The sequence below is a fragment of the Dermacentor andersoni genome, chromosome 3 (assembly GCF_023375885.2).
Source record: "Dermacentor andersoni chromosome 3, qqDerAnde1_hic_scaffold, whole genome shotgun sequence".
Lineage (NCBI taxonomy): Eukaryota > Metazoa > Arthropoda > Arachnida > Ixodida > Ixodidae > Dermacentor > Dermacentor andersoni.
The window spans coordinates 177207412-177233571 of record NC_092816.1 but is presented as its reverse complement, the minus strand read 5'-3'; the positions used below and the strand labels follow the sequence as shown (position 1 = coordinate 177233571).

At 44.0% G+C, this 26160-nt stretch overlaps 1 protein-coding gene across 2 annotated transcripts in view; it reads left to right on the top strand.

Moving 5' to 3' along the window:
- The window catches only part of LOC126524672 (zinc finger FYVE domain-containing protein 21-like), a 76739-nt gene that overhangs the window by 20602 nt on the left and 29977 nt on the right, over nucleotides 1–26160 (top strand). For both annotated transcript variants that reach the window (XM_050172975.3, XM_050172974.3), the window contains exon 4: nucleotides 6983–7092. In XM_050172975.3, the coding sequence (XP_050028932.1) occupies nucleotides 6983–7092 (110 nt within the window). The remainder of the gene's footprint in view (nucleotides 1–6982; nucleotides 7093–26160) is intronic.

Here is a 26160-nt window from a genome sequence, read left to right as displayed (position 1 = left end):
AACGAAATGGTTGGTTCGTATGGTGGTCTTTAAACGGCTTTTGTTCTCGATTGCCGCAAGGCGTTCACGTGCCGTCTGGGCCAGCAACCAGATACAAGAGGCCGAGACGAGGCATACGGTCGGTTTCTGAGGGAGCTCGCGCGTCCCTTTTCGCCTACAGGCATTCCAGGAGGAAGGCGACGGCCCTTGTTCTGCTCGGGCTACGTGACCCTTTGAAGAAAAGACCAATCTATTCGAACGCACTAGGCCGGAGTCACAAACAAGAAAAAAACTGCAACATGTGCTGCTAACGAAGAGTACCGAGCGCCGTAGAGTCCCCTGCCCGGACCCATATGGGTGACAACACCCGATAAAAAACAAAATAAATAAATAAAATGACACGTGCAAACGATTTGTCTACTTCGCATGGAGGGTTTGTCGAGAACAACGAGAGGGAGAGTGTGGCACAGTTGTAGACATCGCAAATTGGCAGCGCGTGTCGTCTGCTAGGAAACTGTCGTCTGTTAGGAAAACAAGTTGTGGGGCTCGCGCGACGGCCGCGTGCCGCATTTGGTACGGAATCGCTGTTCTGTCAACAGGCTTTGACGCTGAAATGTCGCACTCACGTAAGCTCTCCTCCCAAGAGAATGCACCGCAACGCAAGACGGCACCCCGTTCTACAGAAGACGAAAAGAGCCTGCTGACGATACTCGTGAACGGCTACAAGCATATTGTGGAATGCAAGAAAACTGATGTCGCGTCGTTGACCAAGAAGAGTCAGACATGGAAAGAAATAGCAAAACATTATAATGCCAACCACGGGATTACGCGGCACAATCACCTGCAACTAAAAAAATGTTGGACCAACCTGAAGCAAAAGCGGAAAGAGGAAGCTGCGAAAGAAAAGGGAAAGCGCCACAAAACTGGTAAGCGCACATGTTCTGCATGACTGACTTATTTGGGCTACTTTTTATTATGTTAATGCGCATGTTTCGTATTCGGTGGATGAGTGCGTGACAGTTCAGCATGCTGAGCGTAAATATGGTTGTGAGCGCTAATAACTGGTGATGGCATGTGTAGTCACAGGAGATGAGAAAATACGCTCGCAATCAATCTTTCTGCGACTGCGGGAAGCGCACCAGCATCGGGCGCGGGTGCTTCGCGATGAGCAGAGTCACCTTCCCAACTGCGCGGCACACTGTTGACTGAGGAATGCGGACCGGACCTCCGGTGACTGTTTGAAATGCGCCAGTGCCGTAAAACATCACAGCCATCAGCAACTGCAGCATGGGAGGCACACCGGCGGTCCTCTGTTCTCCCTGCTTACCCGGATAGGCAACATAGCGAGAAGTCGCACGGCGTTCTTCGTGAATCTGTAGCGACCGAAGAATTGTTCGTCGTCGTACAGCTCCATCGGATTCCCTCGGTCGCGTAGGGTGGGTCGCGGAATTTTCGGCAAGGGCTGAGCCTCTGAAAATGCCGTATCCATGGCGTGGCAAGCAAACTTGAAAGCAGCTAACCTCCGCACGACATCCGTTCAGGAGGCTGCCATGTTGGAATAACACATGAAGTCAGTTTCAAGCCAACCCAGGAGCAGACTTGAAACTTGAGCGGACTTCGACGCAGCCAAGTCGTTCGCAAGTCGTCCGCAAGATCACGCACGATTTACGACGCGCGGCGAAGCTGTCTTGAGACTGCCAGAAGTCAAGTTCGAGCCAAGTTAGATCTCTGCATTCGGGGGTAAATCTGTTATTCAGCATCGTTAACTTTCCATATATTGGGATGGCAGGCCGCCACCAGGCCATTGAAAGTCACAAGTGTGGTCGTTTGTTGGCCCATCAGTGTGTATCATGCTTATATTTCTTTTGCATAGACCCATCGCAGCTTCTCAAAATTTTTCTATCAGTCTGTAAAATACATATCGGATATTAATGAAGGCATTTTTGTGTCACATCTGACTTTGTTAAAACATTGCTCTGGTAGGTGGCCAGGTATTTGTTGCTGTATTCTGGTAGCAATACTGTCAAATACTTGGCAAGAGCAAATTTAAACAGCTCATAGGTGATATTCAAATTCACAACCTAGTGACAGCGCTCTAGGTAATGAAAACATACCTCGAAGGCCTGAAGAAATTGCAGGAGCCGAAAACATATCAGACGCAATGTTTTAGACATTACCTATTCTAAATGCGCACGCATTCCTTGGCCACTGGCTTGGCTGGCCCAAAGCTGGCAAGCAAATGTGTTTACCCATTGTGATCACAGTGGTTGCGTATTAAAAGCATGTACTGCAATTGAGTGTTGTTTCCACACCGTGTAGCTGCATGAAAAGTTGCCCCACGAGCTGTCAGAATTGACAGGATACCCTTTACTGGCCCGTTGGAGGCATCATGCTGTGACTACTTCCAAATATATGTGCCAGGTCTGCAGTTGTGCCTAAAAACGGAGCGTGAGCCATTGGTGCCTCTCTTAAGGGGGATGTGAGGTAAAATCATGAGTGCCATCAAAAATATGTATAGCAAAATATGCATTCCAGTTTTGAGCGGGTAGAGGTTACTTAGCTGAGTAGCTTAATATTTGAAGGGAAGTTTCTGAATTTGTGTCGCGGAAAGCCTAGTTTTTGGAAGGCAGGTGGTTCTCTAAGGTAACACACTCAAATTTTCAATATGATTACCGTGACTTTTTTCTGTTTGAGCCAGTGTAATGAAAGTAAAAAAAAATACTCTAATAATAAGGTAACTTATTCCACAAAATTTTATTAGAATCAGTTGAATGGTTCAAAAGTTGTCCCTTCCCCCAGACATCCCCCTTCAACAAAGTGCATCGGCAGACTGATTCTTAAGACTGCAGCAGTGCATTAATACAGACAGTCTTACCTTATTATAGACTTCTAGTATTCTACTGCTGCAGGAAGTGTCCGACAACAGCAACACTGGTGACAGTTTGGAAAGCTGTGGTCAGCTGCAATTTACTAGAAATAAACTTGTGTTGCCTGGCCTTTTCCATCTCTTTTGCTGCAGAAAAGAAGGCTGTGAATTTGATTCCCAAATATTGCAACTGCGGTTTCCCTGGGATTGAAGTTAATTGTATTTTTACTTTGTCCAAAAACACTGTACTCTCCTTCTTGTTCGGTTCACAAGAATAAAGAACAGCAGATATGAAAAAGAACAAGAAAATACGTGCATGCAACATTAAGGAGTAACTCTATGCCAGCTTTAAAAATGAATTTATCAGGCATGAAGGTGTCAGTATTCGTTATCACTTGTGATGTTAAGTAAACATTGCAGTTGATTATGGGACTCCGATGACAAACTTTGTGATTTCTAAACACATGATTCTGCTAAAATTGCCTTTCCAGAAAACAAGCATAGATAGAAGTAGAATCACATATTCGAAATACTTATATATTGTTGCCTTGCAGAAGTCACATACAAAGATGTATTTACAATATTTACAAGATTGATAACGATGCATAAACAAGATGGCTGTCGAAACCGATTCCACCTCTACACGTCAAATTGTCATCTTCTGACTGGCATCACTATTAGTTGTGCCGTAACGTATATATACTTGTCATCCTAGTCAATTTTCCATTTTAAAATGTAAAAGAGTACTTTCTCAATGATTCTGTCACTGCTAGCACGTTTGTGCCAGCAGATAAGTAGAAACTGCTTATATTATAGGAAGACTATAGTCAGTGTACTTTCGGGTACCATTGTCTTTCTCTCTAGCTGTCGTAACGATTTACACTTGCTATGTTTGATGGCTTCTGCTTAAATTATTTGTGCCTCTTATGGAGAAACATTCTCAAGCAGAGCGACGAAAGTGCTTGCGCATTTAATTTTGTTGCTCGTACTGGAAGTTATTGTTTACCATCTCGTCCACTTAGGTAAAAATTTGCAAAGGGGAATGTAACTGGTCCCAGTTCAACAGGTTTAAGGAAAAATTCCCAGTTGTACCCTGCTGCAAGTGGTCCTAGTTGGTCCCCATTGCAACTGATATAGGCACTGTGAGCCATGGCCGACTAGAACCAGAGGTCCACAAACAAAATGAGATTCCAGCTGGCCATAGCTCGTATGCATCTTTGTGGTTAAAATTGCATGTTGCCAAGGACCAGCTGGTCCTGTGAACTTTTTGCAGCCGAAGCAGCTTGGTGCTGGAACTCTACATTTATTAGAACCCTTGCTGCTTGTGTTTATCTTTGCAACACGTTTAATGTTCCCTTCAAAACAGGCTCACGTTAGCACATTTTGTAGCTCTTGTACATCGCCATCTGAAAGAAATATTTACATGCAGTAAGTGAAAAAGCAATCACTACTTCATGCAAGCAATTCTACCAAAAATTTAATGTCTGCATCATGCAGATACTGATGCATCAGTAGTTCTGATACACATAATGCAGCGTGACCCGATGTAAAGCCAAAACTACCCTTGAGCAGAAGCCGTTTGCCACATGAATGTACAGTGACATATAACTCCTGTTTAGCAGCAACTGTGGCATGTAGTAAGAGTAGATCATAACACGATTGGCTATTGAGATAGTTGTGTTGGTATATCAAAATTTGCAAGAGACATTTTTCTGATCAAGTATTCAGAAATGTGAGATCCTATTTCGTGTGCCCTTGTACGTGATGGTCGTTCTGTGCAAGTTTGAATGCCTACACAAGAAATGTTTACTTATGAGCGTGCCTTGAATGTCCTTGTAGCATTGGGCAAAGCTGCATATACACACGCGTGCTCATTCATAGTCATATTTACCATTGAAGTGAAAATATTGCATGGCAAGCTTCTAAATTTAGGTATGTTTCATCCAAAGCTCATGCTTCTGAATTCTCTTAAAATCTGCATCACCAACACTGTCTGCAGAATTTGCACTCTGACCTTTTCGAATAAAAAAAAATTCAGAGATATACATGAGCTGTCCAATGTTTCACAGCTCTTGTACATCACTATCTAGTCTGTATGCCTACATACGGCCATGTTATGCCAGGGCTTTCTTATTTTTCTTCCAAGAATATATGAGGGCGAATCAAAAAGTCTTTGCACCTATTATATTTAGCCAAATTATAGCTGTAAATGGAAATCAGCATAGGGTATTCATTACCAGCGATGGAGCTTTCTTGGACCGGCCTGGCCTTATCTGTTGGTATCTCTGCAGCACGGCGCAGCTGTCAGTTCTTGAAGATGGCAATTGTGCTTCACATGTCCACAGCGTACGAGCAACGAAGTGCGATTCATTTTCTATGGAGCAAGAGACAAACACCCATCAAAATTCACACGAAAACACAGCCCACACATGGGGAAAGGTGTCTCGCTTTCAGAAGTGTAAGGTGGTGACGAGGTGAGTTCACAAAAGGCCATGAAGACTTGCATGACAATGAGCATTCGGGGAGGTTGTGTGCGTAGCTGACTGACGACAAAAAAAAAGTTATTTTTTTTTGACGACAGGGGTATGTCAAATTTAGTGCTGCGATGGGACAAATGTCTGGACCAGTGTGCAGATTATGTGGAAAAATAGTGTGAGGTATGTAGAATAGTACTTGTATCTGTAATTACCTGTATGTACCTTATTTTGGCTAATAAAAAATAGGGGCAAAGACTTTGATTCGCCCTCACATGTGGAACAGGTTTGGGAATACGCACTTGCAGTGCAAGCATGCCCCCTATGCACTTCTGTTACACATCAGGAAGAGCTTCAGATATGCACTAGTATGTGTATGCTTCATAGTTCTATATGCTGTTCAAGGCAAAAGTCTTGCATGGCACTGGTTCATATTGAGGCTCGGAAACAAGCAACAAACTCTCAGGCATTGTGTATGTACAGCCATTGCTTAGTACATCACTCAAGCCAGTGACACTGTGTTGCGGTATTTACATCTTCAGGATAAAGAACCACTTGCGCTCAAAATATAAATAACTTAATTACCTCCGAATGGCAGAATCAAGACAGGGGAAAGCTGGGCTCGTCAATCCGCACACAATGTATCCACAAAGTTGTGTAATTGGGAATAAAAACAGTTGCCATCTGTTGGCCTGAAGTCGTAATGTCTTCCAGAGGTGAAGCTGTCAAACACTAATACTGCCTAAATAAGATTATGCACATAGTGACACCACAGGTTCCTCTTGAAAAGTCATCACATCTCAAGCACACCCGTCGCTTGGTAGGCTAGTTGTCAGTATGGCTGCCGAACTAGTGTGTCATCACGTTTTCACAGTTTCGTCTCTGGTGCAGTTTCTCGCTGTCAACAAAGGTTACATTCAGTTGAGGTAACAGATTAAGCAAAGGCCTGGTGGGGAGGCCTGATGGGGAGTAACAATGCTTCCCAAGTTGAATTCGCTTGCTCGTCCCATCTTTGTCTGTGTGTGGAATTTTCATCAGCAACCGCCCTCAGCAGTTAGGGTTAATGTGACCCGGAATGATGTAGCGGCGTGCCATGAGCGGGGCCGCAAGGTTCTGTGCATAGGAGAGGGTATCGCTTCCATAACACCCCCCCCCCCTCATCTTCTTCAGACCACCACTAGCCCTCACCTTGCTTTCACATTCAAGCATTTGCTTTCATCCGTGTCACTTTTTCGAAGTGCGGTTCTCGCAATTTTCTATTCCGTGGGAAGGAGGGGTGGGGGGCAGGGTTTGTTGGAAAATTTTGAGGGGGGGGGGGAGTAGATTTCGACCTCCCAAACCCCTCCCCGGCTACGCCAATGCTGGTAAAGGTATCACTTGGATCTCAACTGGCACCAGTTGCTAATATACAACTGGTCAAAGTTGCAGTTGGATCCCAACTGAAACTAGTTGCTGTCCAGTTAGCTTGTAACTGGAACCAGTTGCATGCCAGTCGGGTTATGGCTGGGACCTGTCAATTTATACCAATGGGTCCCAAGCAGTGCCAGTTGGATTCCTTTTGAGTATTTTCACCTGAGCATGCAGGTGGCTTTTTACGGCTGCTAGACGCATCACATGTCTTTCACAGCAGTGTGTGGTGTTCTTGTTGGTTCTCTATTTGCAGCATCCTTGAGTTGGAGAACGCTCAGAGCAAGGAATGCATCGAAATCCCCCTGGCCAACATATGCACTTACCGTATTCTCAGGCCTAACAGCCCAGGAATCACAGACTCGAGTGAGTTCCTACCTGCTCATATGTTGTGCTCTTGTAGTATCTTGTTTAAACACTTGCTTCTCTGTTCATTGTACATTCTTCTACAATACAGAGGAAGAATTCAGTAGACAGTAATTGTAGCGGACTTTGTCGGAAGGGCAAAATCACCATCTGTCTGTGTCTCCTCTATTGAATGCTGTTATGATAATTCCATTAACACTGAACAGCATTATCACGAGGGAACACGCATACTGCATGAGGAACAGTGGCCCATACATATATACATGTATAGGTATAATCTATGTGTATTGTGATTGTTGTTGTAAAAAAGGATGTGCCACAAATTTAGCCATGAAAGCTTTACAAAAATGGCTTTGCAATACACTATACTGACATACCTTGCACATACTTTCTAGTGACAACACTAGAAAATATAACGCGGAAAAATTCTTCACATGCCGCGATTCTCTCTTTGTAAGCCTACATAAATAGAAGCTAGCTTATACAGACCTTGTAAACGTATTCGGGGAACCTAACACGTCAATAGATGTTAGCAGTGCACACTCCATACTACTACAATGTTCAAGAATTTATCCACAGCAACTTACGAGGCATGCTGCCAAAACGGGCTTTCTTTGGTGATGCAAAATTTCTGCACAAAAGGAACAGAGAAATGTGACGAGAAGGTATTTACAGTATTCACGCAAAGAATAAAGAAAGAGCAAGTAGCGACACAACCACTTGTAACGTTAACACACATATTTTTATCTAGTCAGAATGATTGTATATGCATCCATTCCTTTTGTCTACATTTGCAGTTATTTCTTCTAGCATACTTTTGTTTGTACTTCCAAGTATTGTATTGCGAGCGCGGCGGTAGCGGGGCCGTCTATGGCTTCCACATGCAAAATGTACAAACCATGTCTGACTGACTGAGGACGGCACTATTGTAGCTTAAATGAGGCATAGCATTCCTGACTTCCTAGCGTGTGGGCCCACAGTGTTCCTGGAAAACTACAGGGCCAATATCCCCCCATTTGTTCCTTCTCATTAGCTCTAGTATAAGCACGGTCCAAAGCTGTAGAAAGCCCGAAGTAGCCTATGAACTGTCAAGGTCGTCTGTTGTACTGGAGGCTCATAACCTTATTGTTCTGCGCGGCTCGACTAGCCACTGTTAATTTTTACCCGGGAACACAAGGTTCGGGCGGCAGGAGGCAGGCAGACACGACAACGAGCGGATGATACGCAGCTCGGGGCTTCTCGGTAAGCACCGAAATCTTTTTCCTTGTACTTTTACACACGAGTTTTAAGTGCTGTTCAATTTCACCGAAAATATATCGTGTACCTAGGTGCATTCAAGGCTGCATGCATGCGTGAGATTCAGGAAACACGATGTTGGGACCGCTGTGAGTTTACATTATATCGTCCAACCTATGAGATTGGCAAAACCCGCAGAGGGCAGATAAATCAACGGACCTGTTAGGCATGTAGGGCCCTCTGGGCTGTACTTTTCGGTAATAAGGTAGCCTCGTTGCCTGCGGGATTATCTGACAGAGCTATGCCGAATGCTCGGTTGCGATAGTCGAGAAAGTTCGAATGGTTTTTTTTTTTTTTTTTAACATCTAACAATGCTGTGCCTGACTTCGACCTCCTCCAGTGCACTACATCTGCAGGCTTGGAGTGACGCCTGACACGCAAAAGATGCCGAGAGCGAGTGGGGCTATACTAATCCAGGTACAACCAAATTAGGAAGGTGCACTAAGCTTGAGCAAAGACACTCCCTCACCAGAACATGAATTGGCCTCCCTGGTGCAGTATTCGGCCACTACCTCCCTGATGGTTTCTGCAATTAACCCATGGCACTCAGTCCCCAGCAGCTGCGGAGCACCTGACCAAGTCAGCGGTCTGACCTGTAATGCAGCAGAGGGTGCTGAGAATCTCTGGGTCCGGACAGGCCGCCAATGGAAACGGACCCTGTCAACCTTTAACAGCCAAACTCTGTCGAGTGAGGCTAGCTTAGCAGGACTCTTTGAAGAACTATCAGACATTGTTTAGGATAACATTGGCCTTAGTGAGATTAGAAGAACTGGTGAGGCATATACATAGCTGAATAAAGGCCACGTCCTCTGCTATAGAGGTCTCTCACATAAGAAGCAATACAGGGTGGGATTCCTAATCCATAAGGACATAGTGGGCAACATTGATCAATTCGACTGCATTAATGAGAGGGTAGCAGTAGTCATGATCAAACTTAATAAGAGGTATAGATTAAAGTATAAACCCCATGCAAGCGATCTTGCGAGCGACAAGTGACGCGATGGAGATGGCTGTCGCATTCGCTCGTCGCCTACAAGTCGTACCCCATGCGAGCGATGACTTCGAGTGACGTCTCCCCAGTGTAGCCGGTATGAGGGCAGCAATATAGGCGCCGAAACTAGCATGACGCATGCTTTATTAACTTAAGTTGACGTGTTTTACTGTAAAAAGCAGCATAAAGTATTTCTGAAGCTCTTGCAGTAGGTTCTCATCCTTGCACGTATAAAAATTCAATTGTTTGCTCGTTCCGTGTGACAAACGGAAGTGCTTGAGTTTCGTACATCCAGTTCCGGCTTCGCGCTATTCGCTAGTCGCTCATAGCACTTCCGGGCGACGAGCGACGAATTCTAGATTTGCTGAACCGAGCAATCGTGCGATAAGACCGAGCGATCTGTTCAAGCGACGGCCCGATCCGTCGCTCAAAGCCGTCGCTTGCCGCTGTCGCGCACAAAACCGCGCTCATGTGGTTTAGCCTTAAAGGTAGTACAAGCCTACGGTCCTACATCCACTGATCATAATGAAGAAGTAGACCAGTTCTATGAAGGTGTTGAATTAACGATGAGAAAAGTGAAAACTCAGCGTTGCTCCGTATTTAACGATCATTTATAAGCTTTCCCTTGAAACAGACCTCATTCCCCAAGATTGGAAATCGGCAAGCGTGACACCAGTTTTTAAATCGGGCAATAGAAAACTCAGAGAAAACTATAGGCTGATTTCACTAACGTCGATATGCTGCAAAATATTCGAACACCTGTTATATAACTTCATATCTACATTCCTTGACTCAAACGCTTTCTTTACACCTTCCCAGCATGGATTCCGAAAAGGTTATTCCTGCAACACACAACTAATAGAATTTCAGCACTTGTTATCTAAAGCCATTGATAACAATAGTCAGGTAGACGCGGTTCTTATTGATTTTCAAACAGCTTTCGATATTGTGTCCCATAAGCTCTTAGATGTAAAGCTTGCTCCATTAAATATAAATGAAAACGTTCAAAATTGGATACGAAACTACCTAAACGAAAGAACCCAGTCTGTCGTCCTAAACAACGCCGCATCTTCACCAATAACTGTTTCTTCGGGCGTTCCTCAGGGAAGCGTACTGGGCCCCTTTTTATTTTTAATCTATATAAATGACATTGTTGAACTAATTACATCACCCATAACACTATTTGCTGATGACTGTGTGATTTACAGAGAAATTACTACTGAAAATGACATAGATACATTGCAAACAGATTTAGATAAGGCAGCGATCTGGTGTAAAAAATGGAACATGAATTTAAATATAAAAGAAGTGTAGTAGCGTAAGCTTTTCCAGAAAATTATGCAAATTTCACCACTGATATAACATCAATGGCACGCTTATTGACATACAGTCGGAATATAACTATTTAGGAGTCTATTTCACCAAATCATTCACTTGGCATAAATAGATTGACACTGTCATAGCAAAAGCTAGTAGGATGTTACATTTTATTCGCAGAAGTTTTAAACAGGCAACACATGAAGTTAAAGAAACTTTATACTTTTTACATGTCAGAACAATACTTTATTATGCTTGTGTAATATGGGATCCCTATCAAGATTACCTCATTAATAGACTGGAATAACTACAGAACCAAGCAGTAAGGTTTGTTCGTAATAATTACAGCCCGTACTCTAGCGTTTCCGAAATGAAGGCCACTTTAGGATGGGATCTGCTACATATGCGTAGGCATAAGTTAAGGCTCAAACTATTGCACTGAATATATAACAGTCAGACAGGTATTAATCGCTATAACTATCTTCTGGAACCAGATTACATAGCGACTCGCTGTGATAACAACAAAAAGATCTCAGCCGATAACTGCAGAACACACTTCTTACTACTCTTTTCTTCCCCAAATCAATGAGACAATGCAACAGTTTATCCAATGATATAGTAAATGTGTCAAATAACGAATTATTCTATTCTATGCTGTGATGGCGCTCTTGTAAAACAAATGTATGTGTTATATATATTGAAACCTGTTTGTTTCACATTACTTGTATGTCTTTCTCTGAATGCTATTGTAGTGCTCCTGTTTGTGAGTATATCTGTCCAAAAGCTTTTCTGTATTACTGGTTATATTTTGTTCCCCCCTACATAATGCCTTTATGGCGATGTAGGTACTCTGTGAATAAATAAATAAAAATACTCTAGTAATGGACGACTTCAATGCAAAAGTGGGAAAAAAGGAGGCTGGTGAACAAGCAATTGACAACTACGGCGTAGATTCTAGGAACACTAGAGGAGAGATGCTGGTAGAATTCTAAGAAAGGAATAAGCTAAGAATAATGAACACCTTTTTCAAGAAGCGTAGAAACAGAAAGTGGACCTGGAAAAGCCCTAATGGGGAAACAAGAAATGAGATTGATTTCGTACTTTCCGCCGATCCCAGCATAGCGCAGGACATAGAAGTGATAGGTAGAGTGCAATGATCATAGGTTAGTGAGAGCTAGGATTCACCTCATTTTGAAGAGAGAAAGAGTAAAACTGGTTGAGAAGAAACAAGTCAACCTAGGGGCAGCAAGGGTAAAAGCAGACAAATTCAGGCTGGTGCTTGCAAACAAATACACAACCTTAGAATGGAGACGTGAAAAGGACATAGAGGTAATGAATGAAACCATAACTAGGCTGGCTTCAGAGGTAGCAATTGAAGTGGGAGGCGAGGCACCAAGGAAACCAGTAGGCAATCTCTCCCAAGTAACAAAGGACCTAATAAAGAAACGACAAAGAATGAAAGTGTCCAACTCAAGAGATAAGATAGAATTCGCAGAACTGTCAAAACTGATCAACAAGGCGAAAATAAGTTATATACGAATCTATAACATGAGAAAGACTGAAGAAGCCATAAAAAATAGATGCAGCCTGAAATCAGTGAGAAGGAAACTTGGCATAGGACAAACCAAGATGTATGCACTGAAAGATGAGCAGGGTGATATCAGCAATCTCGAAGGTACAGTAAGAGCAGCAGAAGAATTCTATACTGACCTGCACAGTACCCAGAAGACATGGGAGTGCTCCATTCGAAACAATAATGAACAGGATACAGAAATTCCTCTTATAACTAGTGGTGAGGTCAGAAGGGCCTTGCAAGACATGAAACGTGGAAAAGCGGCAGGAGAAGATGGAATAACAGTCGAATTAATCAAAGATGGAGGAGACATAATGCTAGAAAAACTGGCGGCTCTCTATATGAAGTGTCTATCGACTGCAAGGGTCCCAGAAAACTGGAAGAATGCAAACATTATACTAATTAACAAAAAAGGAGACATTAAACAACTGAAAAATTATAGGCCCATTAGTATACTCCCAGTATTATATAAAATATTTACAAAAATAATCTCCGATAGAATAAGGACAACACTGGAATTTAATCAACCAAGGGAGCAGGCTGGCTTCAGGAAAGGTTACTTTACAATGGATCACATCCATGTCATTAACCAGGTTATCGAGAAATCGGCAGAGTACAATCAACCTCTCTATATGGCTTTCATACATTACAAAAAAGCATTTGACTCAGTAGAGATACCAGCAGTCATAGAGGCATTGCATAATCAAGGAGTACAGACCGCTTAAGTAAATACACTAAAAATATCTACAGAGATTCCACAGCAACCTTAAATCTACACAAGAAAAGTAGGAAGATACCTATAAAGAAAGACGTCAGACAAGGAGACACAGTCTCTCCAATGCTATTCACTGCGTGTTTGCAAGAAGTATTCAAGCTATTAAACTGGGAAGGTTTAAGAGTAAGGATTAACGGCGAATACCTCAGCCACGGCGACGGCGGCCGCATTTCGATGGGGGCGAAATGCGAAAACACCCGTGTACTTAGATTTAGGTGCACGTTAACGAACCCCAGGTGGTCGAAACTTCCGGAGTCCTCCACTACGGCGTGCCTCATAATCAGAAAGTGGTTTTGTCACGTAAAATCCCACAATTTAATTTTTTAATTTAACTCCTGCGGGGACGGTAGAGTATCCGCCTCCCGTGCAAGAGGACCGTGATTCAAATCCCGGGCCGCACAATTCTCCACCGGAAAATACCAGAAAAAAAAAAACAACCGTGTGTTGAGAAAATTTCACAAACAGGCCTGGAGTGCGGCCTGATCCCGGTGACCAGAACCGGTAACGCACTCTCTCACCAGAGCAGGATTGGCCACCCTGGTGCAGTACTTTGCCGCAACCTCCTATATGAACACAACAATCAAACCCCGGCCCTCAGTCCCCAGCAGCTGCGAAGCAACTGACCACGGCGGCGGTCAGACCTGCGACGCTGCAGAGGGTGCTAAGAATCCCTGGCTCCGGACAGGCCGCCATTGGAATATGAACCTGGCAACGTTTAACGCTAGAACGTTATCTAGTGAGGCGAGTCTGGCAGTGCTATTGGAGGAATTAGAAGGCAGTAAATGGGATATAATAGGGCTCAGTGAAGTTAGGAGGCCAAAAGAAGCATATACAGTGCTAAAAAGCGGGCACATCCTGTGCTACCGGGGCTTAGCAGAGAGACGAGAACTAGGAGTCGGATTCCTGATTAATAAGAACATAGCTGGTAACGTACAGGAATTCTATAGCATTAGCGAGAGGGTGGCATGTCTTGTTGTGAAACTTAATAAGAGGTACAAAATGAAGGTTGTACAGGTCTACGCCCCTACATCTAGTCATGATGACCAGGAAGTCGAAAGCTTCTATGAAGACGTGGAATCGGTGATGGGTAAAGTCAAAACAAAATACAGTTTACTGATGGGCGATTTCAATGCCAGGGTAGGCAAGAAGCAGGCCGGAGACAAGTCAGTGGGGGAATATGGCATAGGCTCTAGGAATAGCAGAGGAGAGTTATTAGTAGAGTTTGCAGAACAGAATAATATGCGGATAATGAATACCTTTTTCCGCAAGCGGGTTAGCCGAAAGTGGACGTGGAGGAGCCCGAATGGTGAGACTAGAAATGAAATCGACTTCGTACTGTGCGCGAACCCTGGCATCATACAAGATGTAGACGTGCTCGGCAAGGTGCGCTGCAGTGACCATAGGATGGTAAGAACTCGAATTAGCCTTGACTTGAGGAGGGAACGGAAGAAACTGGTACATAAGAAACCAATCAATGAGTTAGCGGTAAGAGGGAAACTAGAGGAATTCCGGATCAAGCTACAGAACAGGTATTCGGCTTTAACCCAGGAAGAGGACCATAGTGTTGAAGCAATGAACGACAATCTTATGGGCATCATTAAGGAGTGCGCAATAGAAGTCGGTGGTAACGCCGTTAAACAGGAAACCAGTAAGCTATCGCAGGAGACGAAAGATCTGATCAAGAAACGCCAATGTATGAAAGCCTCAAACCCTACAGCTAGAATAGAACTGGCAGAACTTTCTAAGTTAATCAACAAGTGTAAGACAGCGGACATAAGGAACTATAATATGGATAGAATTGAACAGGCTCTCAGGAACGGAGGAAGCCTAAAAGCAGTAAAGAAGAAACTAGGAATAGGCAAGAATCAGATGTGTGTGTTAAGAGACAAAGCCGGCAATATCGTTACTAATATGGATGAGATAGTTCAAGTGGCTGAAGAGTTTTATAGGTTTATACAGTACCAGTAACACCCACGACGATAAGGTGAGAGAGAATAGTCTAGAGGAACTTGAAATCCTACAAGTAACACCGGAAGAGGTAAAGAACGCCTTGGGAGCTATGCAAAGGGGGAAGGCAGCTGGGGAGGATCAGGTAACAGCAGATTTGTTGAAGGATGGTGGGAACACTGTCCTAGAAAGGTTGGCCGCCCTATATACACAATGCCTCATGACCTCGAACGTACCGGAATCTTGGAAGAACGCTAACATAATCCTAATCCATAAGAAAGGGGACGCCAAAGACTTGAAAAATTATAGACCGATCAGCTTACTGTCCGTTGCCTACAAAGTATTTACTAAGGTAATCGCAAATAGAATCAGGAATACCTTAGACTTCTGTCAACCAAAGGACCAGGCAGGATTCCGTAAAGGCTACTCAACAATAGACCATATTCACACTATCAATCAGGTGATAGAGAAATGTGCGGAATATAACCAACCCTTATATATAGCCTTCATTGATTACGAAAAAGCATTTGATTCAGTTGAAACCTCAGCAGTCATGAAGGCACTACGGAATCAGGGTGTAGATGAGCCATATGTAAAGATACTGGAAGCTATCTATAACGGTTCCACAGCCACCGTAATCCTCCACAAAGAAAGCAACAAAATCCCAATAAAGAAAGGCGTCAGACAGGGAGATAACGATATCTCCAATGCTATTCACAGCATGTTTACAGGAGGTATTCAGAGACCTGGAGTGGGAAGAATTGGGGATAAAAGTTGATGGAGAATACCTTAGCAACTTGCGTTTCGCTGATGATATTGCCTTGCTTAGTAACTCAGGAGACCAATTGTAATGCATGCTCACTGACCTGGAGAGGCAAAGCAGAAGGGTGGGTCTGAAAATTAATCTACAGAAAACTAAAGTAGTGTTTAACAGTCTCGGAAGAGAACAGCAGTTTATGATAGGTAGCGAGGCACTGGAAGTGGTAAGGGAATACATCTACTTAGGGCAGGTAGTGACCACGGACCCGGATCATGAGACTGAAATAACCAGAAGAATAAGAATGGGCTGGGGTGCGTTTGGCAGGCATTCTCAAATCATGAACAGCAGGTTGCCGCTATCCCTCAAGAGGAAAGTGTATAACAGCTGTGTCTTACCAGTACTCACGTACGGGGCAGAAACCTGAAGGCTTACGAAAAGGGTTCTGCTGAAATTGAGGACGACGCAACGAGCTATGGAAAGAAGAATGATAGGTGTAACGTTAAGGGATAAGAAAAGAGCAGATTGGGTGAGGGAACAAACGCGGGTAAATGACATCTTAGTTGAAATCAAGAAAAAGAAATGGGCATGGGCCGGACATGTAATGAGGAGGGAAGATAACCGATGGTCATTAAGGGTTACGGACTGGATTCCAAGGGAAGGGAAGCGTAGTAGGGGGCGGCAGAAAGTTAGGTGGGCGGATGACTATAAGACGTTTGCAGGGACAACATGGCTACAATTAGTACATGACCGGGGTAGTTGGAGAAGTATGGGAGAGGCCTTTGCCCTGCAGTGGGCGTAACTAGGCTGATGATGATGATGATGACCTCAGCAAACTTAGGTTTGCCAATGACATTGTTCTGTTCAGCAACACTTCAGATGAGTTACAACAAATGAATGAGGACCTTAACAGATAGAGTATAAAAGTGGGGTTGAAGATTAATATGCAGAAGGCAAAGATAATGATGAATAGATTGGCAGGGGAACAAGAGTTCAGGATCACTAGTCAGCCACTAGAGTCTGTGAAGGAGTACGCTTACCTAGGTCAATCACAGGGAACCCTGATCATGAGAAGGGAATTCATAAAAGAATAAAAATGGGTTGGATCGCATACGGCAGGCATTGTCAGCTCCTGACTGGAAGCTTACCATTATCATTGAAAAAGGTGTACAATCAGTGCATTTCACCAGTGCTGACATATGGGGCAGAGACTTGGAGACTAACAAGGAGGCTTGAGACCAAGCTAAGGACCACGCAAAGAGCGATGGAATGAGACATTAAGAGACAGAAAGAGAGCGGATTGGATCAGAGAGCAAACGAGTATAGCCGATATTCTATTTGACATTAGGAGAAAAAAAAAATGGAGCTGGGCAGGTCATGTAATGCGCAGGTTAGATAACCGTTGGACCATTAGGGTTACAGAATGGGTACCAAGAGAAGGGAAACGCAGTCGAGGGTGGCAGAATACTAAGTGGAGCGATGAAATTAGGAAATTTGCGGGCGCTACTTGGAATCGGTTGGTGCAGGACTTGGAGATCGCAGGGAGAGGCCTTCATCCTGCAGTGGACATAAAATAGGCTGATGATGATGAATGTATGTTATATCTTGGCAACAAATGCATGAAGAACACTTGCATTTTCGGCTCTTTGTTATCTTGCTTTTCATTAGCAGAATGTTGGCAGTATTTCTCCTTGTGTCGTTCACACTGTCATGTTCTACTATGGGATTTTGTCACATGAATGACAAAAAAGAAAAATATGCAGGTGACTGGCATGTCATCCAACTTTGTCACACAGGCAGTGGCACTGCGATGCCTTCTCATGGCTTTATTTACATGCGTTCAGTTGGAAAGTAATTCAGCACTTAACTGCTAGATGTTCATTTAACAAGGTTATTTTTATCAGCCTAAGTGGGCACTTGTAAATCATTATCAAATAACCTTTTAAATGCACAGAGTAGTTTTAGGACATTGTTACACTATCCACAAGTCGGATGGCTCGATCCGCCAACTCGATGTCTTCATGATGACTTTGTTTATGCTCTGTTTTTGTCAGAAACAGTCAGTGGATTGTTGGCATGAGCACAGCACTTAGCACAACCACCTGCATTTAGCTGTGGATGTTGGAGAAATATTTTATGTGGGGCGTAAAATAGAGAATTTGCTTGTAAGAAAGAGCTGCCAACCGCTTTGCTGTTGCAAAATGATATAAAAGGAGCCATTACAGTATGCCATGGCTACCGTCAAAAAAGCTGATTAAGGTCACGGCTGCTTGCATATGACTGCCCTGGGCCTATACAGGGCCACTGCAGTAACTGCTGTACTTACAGAAGGGGCCATCAACATCCGGGCTTATGGCCTGAAAGATCTCATTTGACGTGTCAAGTCATTCACATTAAACACAGTGCTCGCGAGAGCATGTGCCCAGTACCTCGCAAGAGGCGATGGACAGAACGACCAGCCAGACGGCACTGCCAGCGCGCAAGGAGTGGCGAGATTCTTTCGCTCGCTCCAAAAAAGACAAACCTCGCATCATGGCACCTGTACATGCCCCATGAGCTAATCTTTGTCTCTTGAACACACAGCACAAGACACATTGATCATAATAGAGTCACAAATACTGCAATGGAATGTTAGAGGACTTCTTCATAACCTTGACAATATTAAAGAACTCCTACACAAACATAATCCAAAGTTGCTGTGTGTTCAGGAGACACATCTGAAACCAAACACTAACTTTCTTCGTGATTGGACTTCGGTATCGCCATTTGTTGTCGGTACGTCCACAGAAAGTCAATCTTTCCTTAACTTGTGCCTGAACTTTAATCTTACGCTACTTGTTTCTACGCCAACTAGAGCTGGCACTACTTCATCTAACACTCTAGACTTGATCCTTGTCACTGAACCAAACTTAGTACATTCTTTAACTTGTTTCCCAGGACTAAGTGATCACTGTTTTTTGCATTTTTTTGTAACAGGCCCCGTTAGATGTGAGAAGAACAATGCAAAATTTATTAGAGATTATGCGAGCGGGGATTACACTGCAATTAATAATGAGCTTGCAGTATTCATTGATGGCTGTATACCAGAATTTTTCAGCCGTACCATGGAAGAAAATTGGAACTTGTTTAAAAACAAAGCCACGTCCCTTATCGCTAAATATGTGCCACTGCGCAGACTTTCCGGAAAGAAACGCTCTCCCTGGTTTTCCACGAAACTAACAAGACTGTCAAACAAGAAAAAACGCCTTTTCCGTATTGCAAAGCACAGTCGAACATCTACTCGTTGGAGTGATTATTCTAGTGCGCTGCATGCTTATCGTACCGCATTAAAAGAAGCGAAGGATGTTTTTTTTAATACCTATCTACCTTCACTCCTTTCTACAAATCCGTCAAAATTTTGGAGCACTGTTCAAATAAAAAAGAAAAATATCATATCTCTTACAGATACGAATGGTAACACCATGAGCAATGCAGAATGTTGCAATGTCCTAAATGACACTTTCTCGAAATCTTTTTCTATTTGCTGTGTTGATACAGTGCCGCACATGCGCAAAGAAGATTTTTTTTCCCATGGATCCACTTGTTGTCAATTTTGCGGGGATTTTGAAGTTAATTGAAGATTTAAAACTATAGTCTTCCTGTGGTGCCGACGAAATTAATTCTAAATTTTTGAGGAATACTGCTGTCTACTCCTCTATATTTTTTATGTACCTTTTCACCCAATCTATTGAGTGCTCAACTTTGCCCGCAGACTGGAAGGTCGGGAAGGTGGTCCCTCTGTTGAAATCAGGTAACCCGCATTCTCCTCTCAATTACAGACCCATTTCACTTACCAGCGTGCCTTGCAAAATCCTTGAACACGTAATATTTTCCAATCCTGTCTCATTTCTTGAATCCAACTCTTTCTTCACTTCATCTCAGCATGGCTTTGGCAAAAACTACTCCTGCGAAACACAACTAATATCGTTTATACATAACATTTCTTCCTCTTTAGACAAAGGCCAAGTCATTGACTGTATCTTTCTAGATTTTGCGAAAGCAATTGACAAGGTGTCTCATCACTTACTGCTTCCTAAACTTAGTACTCTTAATATTGACCATAATATTCTGAAATGGATAGAATGTTTTCTCAACAACCGTACCCAGTTTGTAACAGCTAACAATTCCGAATCCCCGCACTGCGCCGTGAAGTCAGGTGTTCCTCAAGGCTCCGTCTTGGGACCGTTATTATTCCTAATTTATATAAACGATTTACCTGCCGTAGTTAATAGTTCCATTAAACTTTTTGCGGACAATTGCATTCTATACCGTGAAATAACTAATCAGCATGATAACTTTATGCTTCAGAAAGATCTAGATAACATTTCAAGGTGGTGCTCACAATGGCTAATGTTCTTAAATCCGACTAAATGTAAAATTATGTCTGTCTCACGTCGCTCGAACTCACCAACTCCTTTCGGCTATATTATCAATGAAACCAACCTTGAGCACGTGACTTCCTATAAATACCTTGGAATCCAGCTAAACAGTAATCTTTCGTGGCATGCGCACATCGAACATATCACGACCAATGCAAACAGATCTCTTGGCTACATTCGCGGGAATTTCTCAAAAGCCCCACCCCATTTGAAGTTACTGCTCTATAAAACACTAATTAGACCGAAGCTAGAATACGCGTCATCTGTCTGGGACCCTGTTCAAAAAACACTAGCAGATACCATTGAGTCAGTTCAGAACAGGTCAGCACGTTTCATCCTTTCTAATTATTCCCGCACATCTAGCGTTTCTTTAATGAAGTCAAACCTTGGCCTTATTAACTTGCACATTCGAAGAAAAATTTCCCGTCTCTGCCTTTTTCAAAGAATCTTTTACCAAAACAGCTCGCTTAAACAAGACTTAATTTCAGAGCCTTCGTGCATGTCGTCGCGTCTTGATCATTGGTTTAAAGTGTTCATTCCTTTCTGTCGCACAAATGTTTTCTCTGACTCATTTCTGCCGAAAACCAGTGCCGAGTGGAACCGCCTTCCCCCCTCCATCGCCTGCATCAAGGAGGCATCATCTTTCAAGACTGCAATAACTGATTATGTTTTGAATTTATCACCTTAATACTAATAATTGTTCGAGCATGTATTTTTTATTTTCTTTTTTATTTATTATTATTGTACCCACCCCCTCTGTAACGCCCTTCTGGGCCCTGAGGGTACTGTAAATAAATAAATAAATAAATAAATAAATAAATAAATTACACCATCTTCCAAAAAGACAGTGATGAAGCTAACACCTCCGGCATTGTAGCAGTGGTTACCGACAAGTTTGTAGCTTGTCAATACATCGCCCTTCAGACGCCCCTTGAGGCAGTGTCAGTTCGGGCAATCCTTTTAATAAACTGGTCATTGTGTGTTGCATATTGCCACCTCTTGTTTTGAGGCAGCAAACGGTCAGCATTGCGTGCCCAGAAAAAATGGCGAAGAAAACAACGACGTAAAAAAAAGTCCCATGCCAGCTGGAGAACCATCCCTTTTTGTCTGCCATTTTTCCGGCTAGAGTGTAAAATCAGCCGATAGAATGGCTTCGAGTACATTCTGAAGGCGTCGAAGGTGCTCATCAAAAGTTTCCGAAAAGACGACATCATTGAGATAGACGAGGCAGCTTTTCCATTTGAGGTCAGCAAGAACGGTATCTGTCATTCGCTGCAATGTGACTGGAGCGGAACAGAGGCCAAAAGGGAGTACTCTAAATTTGTAAAGACCATCCGGAGTCACAAAAGCAGTTTTCTCTCGCTCCCGGTCATCTACTTCAATTTGCAGTAGCCACTTTTCAGATCCATAGAGGAGAAGTACTTCGCACGCCTCAGCCTGTCCAGAGAATCGTCAACACGAGGCAACAGGTAAACGTCCTTCTTTGAGACGTTGTTTAACTTCCGGTAGTCAACACAAAACCAGAGCATGCCATCTTTTTTTTTGAACAAGAACGACTGGCGATAACCAGGGACTGCATGAAGGCTGTATTACGCCGTCTTGAAGCATTTCCTTCACCTGCGTTTGAATCACATGTCGTTCGGTCGGTGGAAACACGATAATGCCGTGTGCGGTGCACATCGTCATAGGTGATGATACAGTGTTTCGTAATCGATGTTTGATGTATCTTCGACGACCGTGCAGAGCAAGAGTGGAACTCGAGCAACAGCTCATGCAGGGGTTGTTTGTTCTCTTCAGGAAGCGTTGGACTAATGTCGACGTTGTGTAGAGGTGCTTCAGCAGTGCCGATTGCCTCGGAAACAAAACACTCGGTGACGTCGGTGATCGGGTCGGCGTAGGTGATGATAGTGCGGGGGAAAAGGTGTCAGTGTTCGTAGCTGAAGTTCGTGAACATCACAGTGGCCATCATGGAGATCAGTAAGGCTTCCTGCTACGCAAACACCTTAAAAAAACGGGAGAGAGCGATTGCTTTCTGTGAGTGCTTCACCGTGTAAGAGTCTGTCACATGCCACTTGAACCATGACACTTGCACGCGATGGTAACGTGACAGCGTCATCGATGACACGAAGAGATGCTCAAGGGTGGATGGTGTTGGTCGTCGCTGTTGCCCTCTTTGTCAAGAAAGTGACGAGGCATTGTCGAATGTCGATGATAGCTCCGTGCTCCCTGAGAAAGTCCATGCCGATGATTAGGTCTCGAGAACACTGAGGGAGAATGCTCAAGCTGGCAGCAGACATAGAGCCGCGAATCTGTATTCATGCTGTGCACTAGCCAAATGGTGCGACGATGTGCCCGCCAACTGTACGAACTGGCGTTTGATTCCAAGGCGTCGTCACTTCCTTCAGAAGGGGGGCCAGTCTTTGGCTGATTATAGAATAATCAGCTTCGGTGTCCACTAAACCAGTCAATTCACAACCGTCAAGCAGTACAGGGATGTCCAAGGAAATTCTTTTCCGTAATCAGCAGGTACTGTCGTCGTTGATATATCGTCTGTCCACATACGCGTCAGTAGGGGTCCTTGAGCATGTCCAGACTCGGCGTCGCCCCCTGAAGGGCGCTATGGTTAGCTTTTCCGGCACTGGCTGAGCGACTGACCCTGCACCACGCTCGAATACGTACGGCAAGTCGGAGAAAACTGCCGCGGCGAAGGGGAGCGTGACTGGTGTCTAGCTGATGGGGATCCACGCTGCTGGGCAACGTATCCTTCAATTTCAGGAGGACGCTGGCCAAACCTAGGTCGCGGCGAGTTTGCTGAGAATCCGTGTAGTCCGAGCTCTCGATAGGAGCACAGTCGCTAGACATGTCCAGCTTCGCCACAGTAAAAGCAAAGGGGACGGCGATCAGGTGCCCGCCACACGTCTGATTTCCTTGAGGCCTGTCAGTGGTCCTGGTAATATGCCTAGTAATGCTTGCTCTTGCCTTAGCGCGTGACAATATATATACCCCCTAACTATCATCTCAGAGAAAGTGATTTCTATAACTTTATTAATCATCTTCCGATCCCTGCATACTCTTGGTTGATTTTAATGCCCACAACACGTTGTGGGGAGACCCACAATATGACGCAAGTGGTCGATTCATTGAAAATTTTCTTCTGATCTCTAGTGCCTGCCTGTTTTATAAAAAGGAGCCAAGCTATTACAGTGTGCAACACAAGTCGTATTCATTGATTGATTTAGCAATTGGCTCTGTTTCTCTTCAGCCTTACCTGGAATGGAATGTCACCAATAAACTTTTTGGAAGAGACCACTTTGCTGTAACTTTGAACCTGATAACTCTGCATGACAACACTCCCCATTTTCCTCAATGGAAGTTATCTTCAGCTGACTGGGAGCATTTGAAAGAGTTAACTAGTCTACCACGAGATTTTATAAACGATTTTAGTATAGGTGATGCTGTTACACATTTTACCACTTTTATTATTCATGCAGTCAAAAAGTTTATCCCACAAACGAATGGTGGTTCACTTACAAGACGTGTTCCCTGGTGGAACGAAGACTGTAGAGAGGCGCAAAAGAGACGGAATAAGGCATGGGGTGTATTGCATGGATCACCAAATGCAGAAAATCTAATTGAGTTTAAAAACAATAGAACACAGAAAAAGCGAACATGGTGTCAGCCAAAGAGAGAAGGCTGGGTGAGGTTCCTCTCAGGTATAAATTTATACACACACAAGGCAAAAGTGTGGAATGACTTAAAGCTAAAAGGGCAACAAATCTATCCGTTGCCTCTGGTGAATGACCAAGGGAATGCCTTGCAAGACCAGGCAGACTCTCTTGGGGAACATTTTGAGCGTGTGTGAAGCTCAATCCATTATTCACAATCCTTCCTTAAATACAAACAAATAGAATAATGTACACCTGTCATACGTAGATGCTGACAGAATGAACCGTATAACCAGCCTTTCAGTATTGCTGAGTTGAGAGCTGCCTTGATCACACGCAAGAGCTCTGCACCGGTACCTGACAGAGTCATACCGTATTTACTCAAATTTAGGCCAACCCCGATTCTAAGCCGACCCCCTAAAGTCTGAGGCCCAAAAAAAAAAATATATATATATATATTACCTCGAATGTAGGCTGAACAAAAAAAGTGAGGACAGTGTTCACAAAATGCAAACAGCATTTATTGAATCTGAACGTGCAGAGATCATTCAACGTCGTCGCTGCTAGACTCATCGCTGTGTTCCTTGTCACTGTCGCCTTCAAACAGTGCACTATCTTTAGTACCGTCAAGCGCATTAGATATGCTGCACTTTCTAAAGGCACGCACGATCAAAGTACCTGGAATGTCATCCCACGCTGCAGCTACCCAGCCTGCCAGCTGCAATAGTGATGCATGTTTGATGCTGCCCGTTGCCGTTAGCATGTGGTCTTCGTCAGTCAACCAGTCCGTGTAATATTTCCGCAGACGATCCTTGAAAGGTTTGTTGATGCAGACATCGAGTGGCTGCAACTGGCCCGTCATGCCCCCGGTATGACAGCGAGGTCCGTGTTCGCTTGGGCGAGCGCAGCCTTCACGTTGTCGGTCAAGTGCCCACGGTAAGAGTCGACACGGAGCGAGTTCTTTGTCAAAAGGGCTCCTGGATGCCGTCGCCACACAATCTTAACCCACTCTTCCACCATCGCACCCGTCATCCACCCCTCCTCATTTGTCCACACAATGACATTTCTTGGGAAAGTTTCTCGAGTAGGCAGTGTCTTCTTTTTAAATATCGTATAAGGAGGCAGTTTATGTCCATCAGCTGTGCAGCACAGCATCACAGTTGCGCACTGCTTCCCGTAGCCCGCAGAGTGCACCTTCACCTCCTTGGCACTCTTTTCATTCACAGTGTAAGCCACTGGCATATCAAAATGCACAGCCGTCTGGTTGGCGTTGCCGATTTGCCCAATGTTGTAGCCTGCCGCTTCTCTCTTTCGCAGCACGTAGCGCTGAAAAGCTATCAGCTTTTCTTCAAAATCGCTTGGCAGCATCTAGATGATTGAAGTGCGACGTCTGAGGCTGAAGCCGAAGCGCATCACGAATTTCTGAAGCCAGCCCCGGCTGGCTTTGAAATCTTTTGAACGTTAGGCCTCACTCCCTCGAAAGTTTCTTAGCTTTCACTTGGAGCACTTCTGTTGTCACTGGAAGGGCAGCTGCTCTTTGCATCCGAACAAAGTCGGCCAAAACTGTCTCCGCTTCGTGGTGACGGCCTTTGTTTGGTCCACTAAATGCCATTCTCATTGCGACGCATGCAAAAAGCTGCTGTCATTGTCCCCTCCAACGATGGACGTTTTTCTCGTCAACGCCGAAGTCCCGCCCGGCTTGAAGGTTCGACGATGCCTCTGCGGATATCACAACTTTTCGCTTGAAAGCGGCACTGTAGTGGCATTTCCTGCTTGGTGCCTTCGCAATAACACCATGCTGCACACCGATACGGCCGACGCGACACAGGTCAAAATGGCGACCTCGCTTGTGTACGGTTGGCTACTGGCATGGCTAATAGCGTCTGTGATACTGACTTTTCTAGATGACGCTAGCTATGCACCATATTTAGCAGTTTCAATGAAAAACTGGCGTGTTATTTAAAATACTCGAATCTAAGCCGACCCTAGAGTTTGGAATATGATTATTTGAAAAAAAACTATCGGTCTAGATTCGAATAAATACGGTATATGACATTATCTAAATCTTACACACTGAGACACCAGTTACACTACTCACACTTTTCAACACTATTTGGTCTGCCGGATACCTTCCATCCACATGGAAAGAAGCGATTGTGGTCCCTTTTTTGAAGCAGGGTAAAGACCCTTCCTCCGTGGCAAGTTACAGCCCGATAGCCCTCACAAGTTGCCTTTGTAAGCTGTTTGAAAAAATGATTAATAGGCGACTCATACATTTCCTTGAACTGAACAAAATGCTTGATCTTTATCAGTGCAGCTTGAGAGAAAA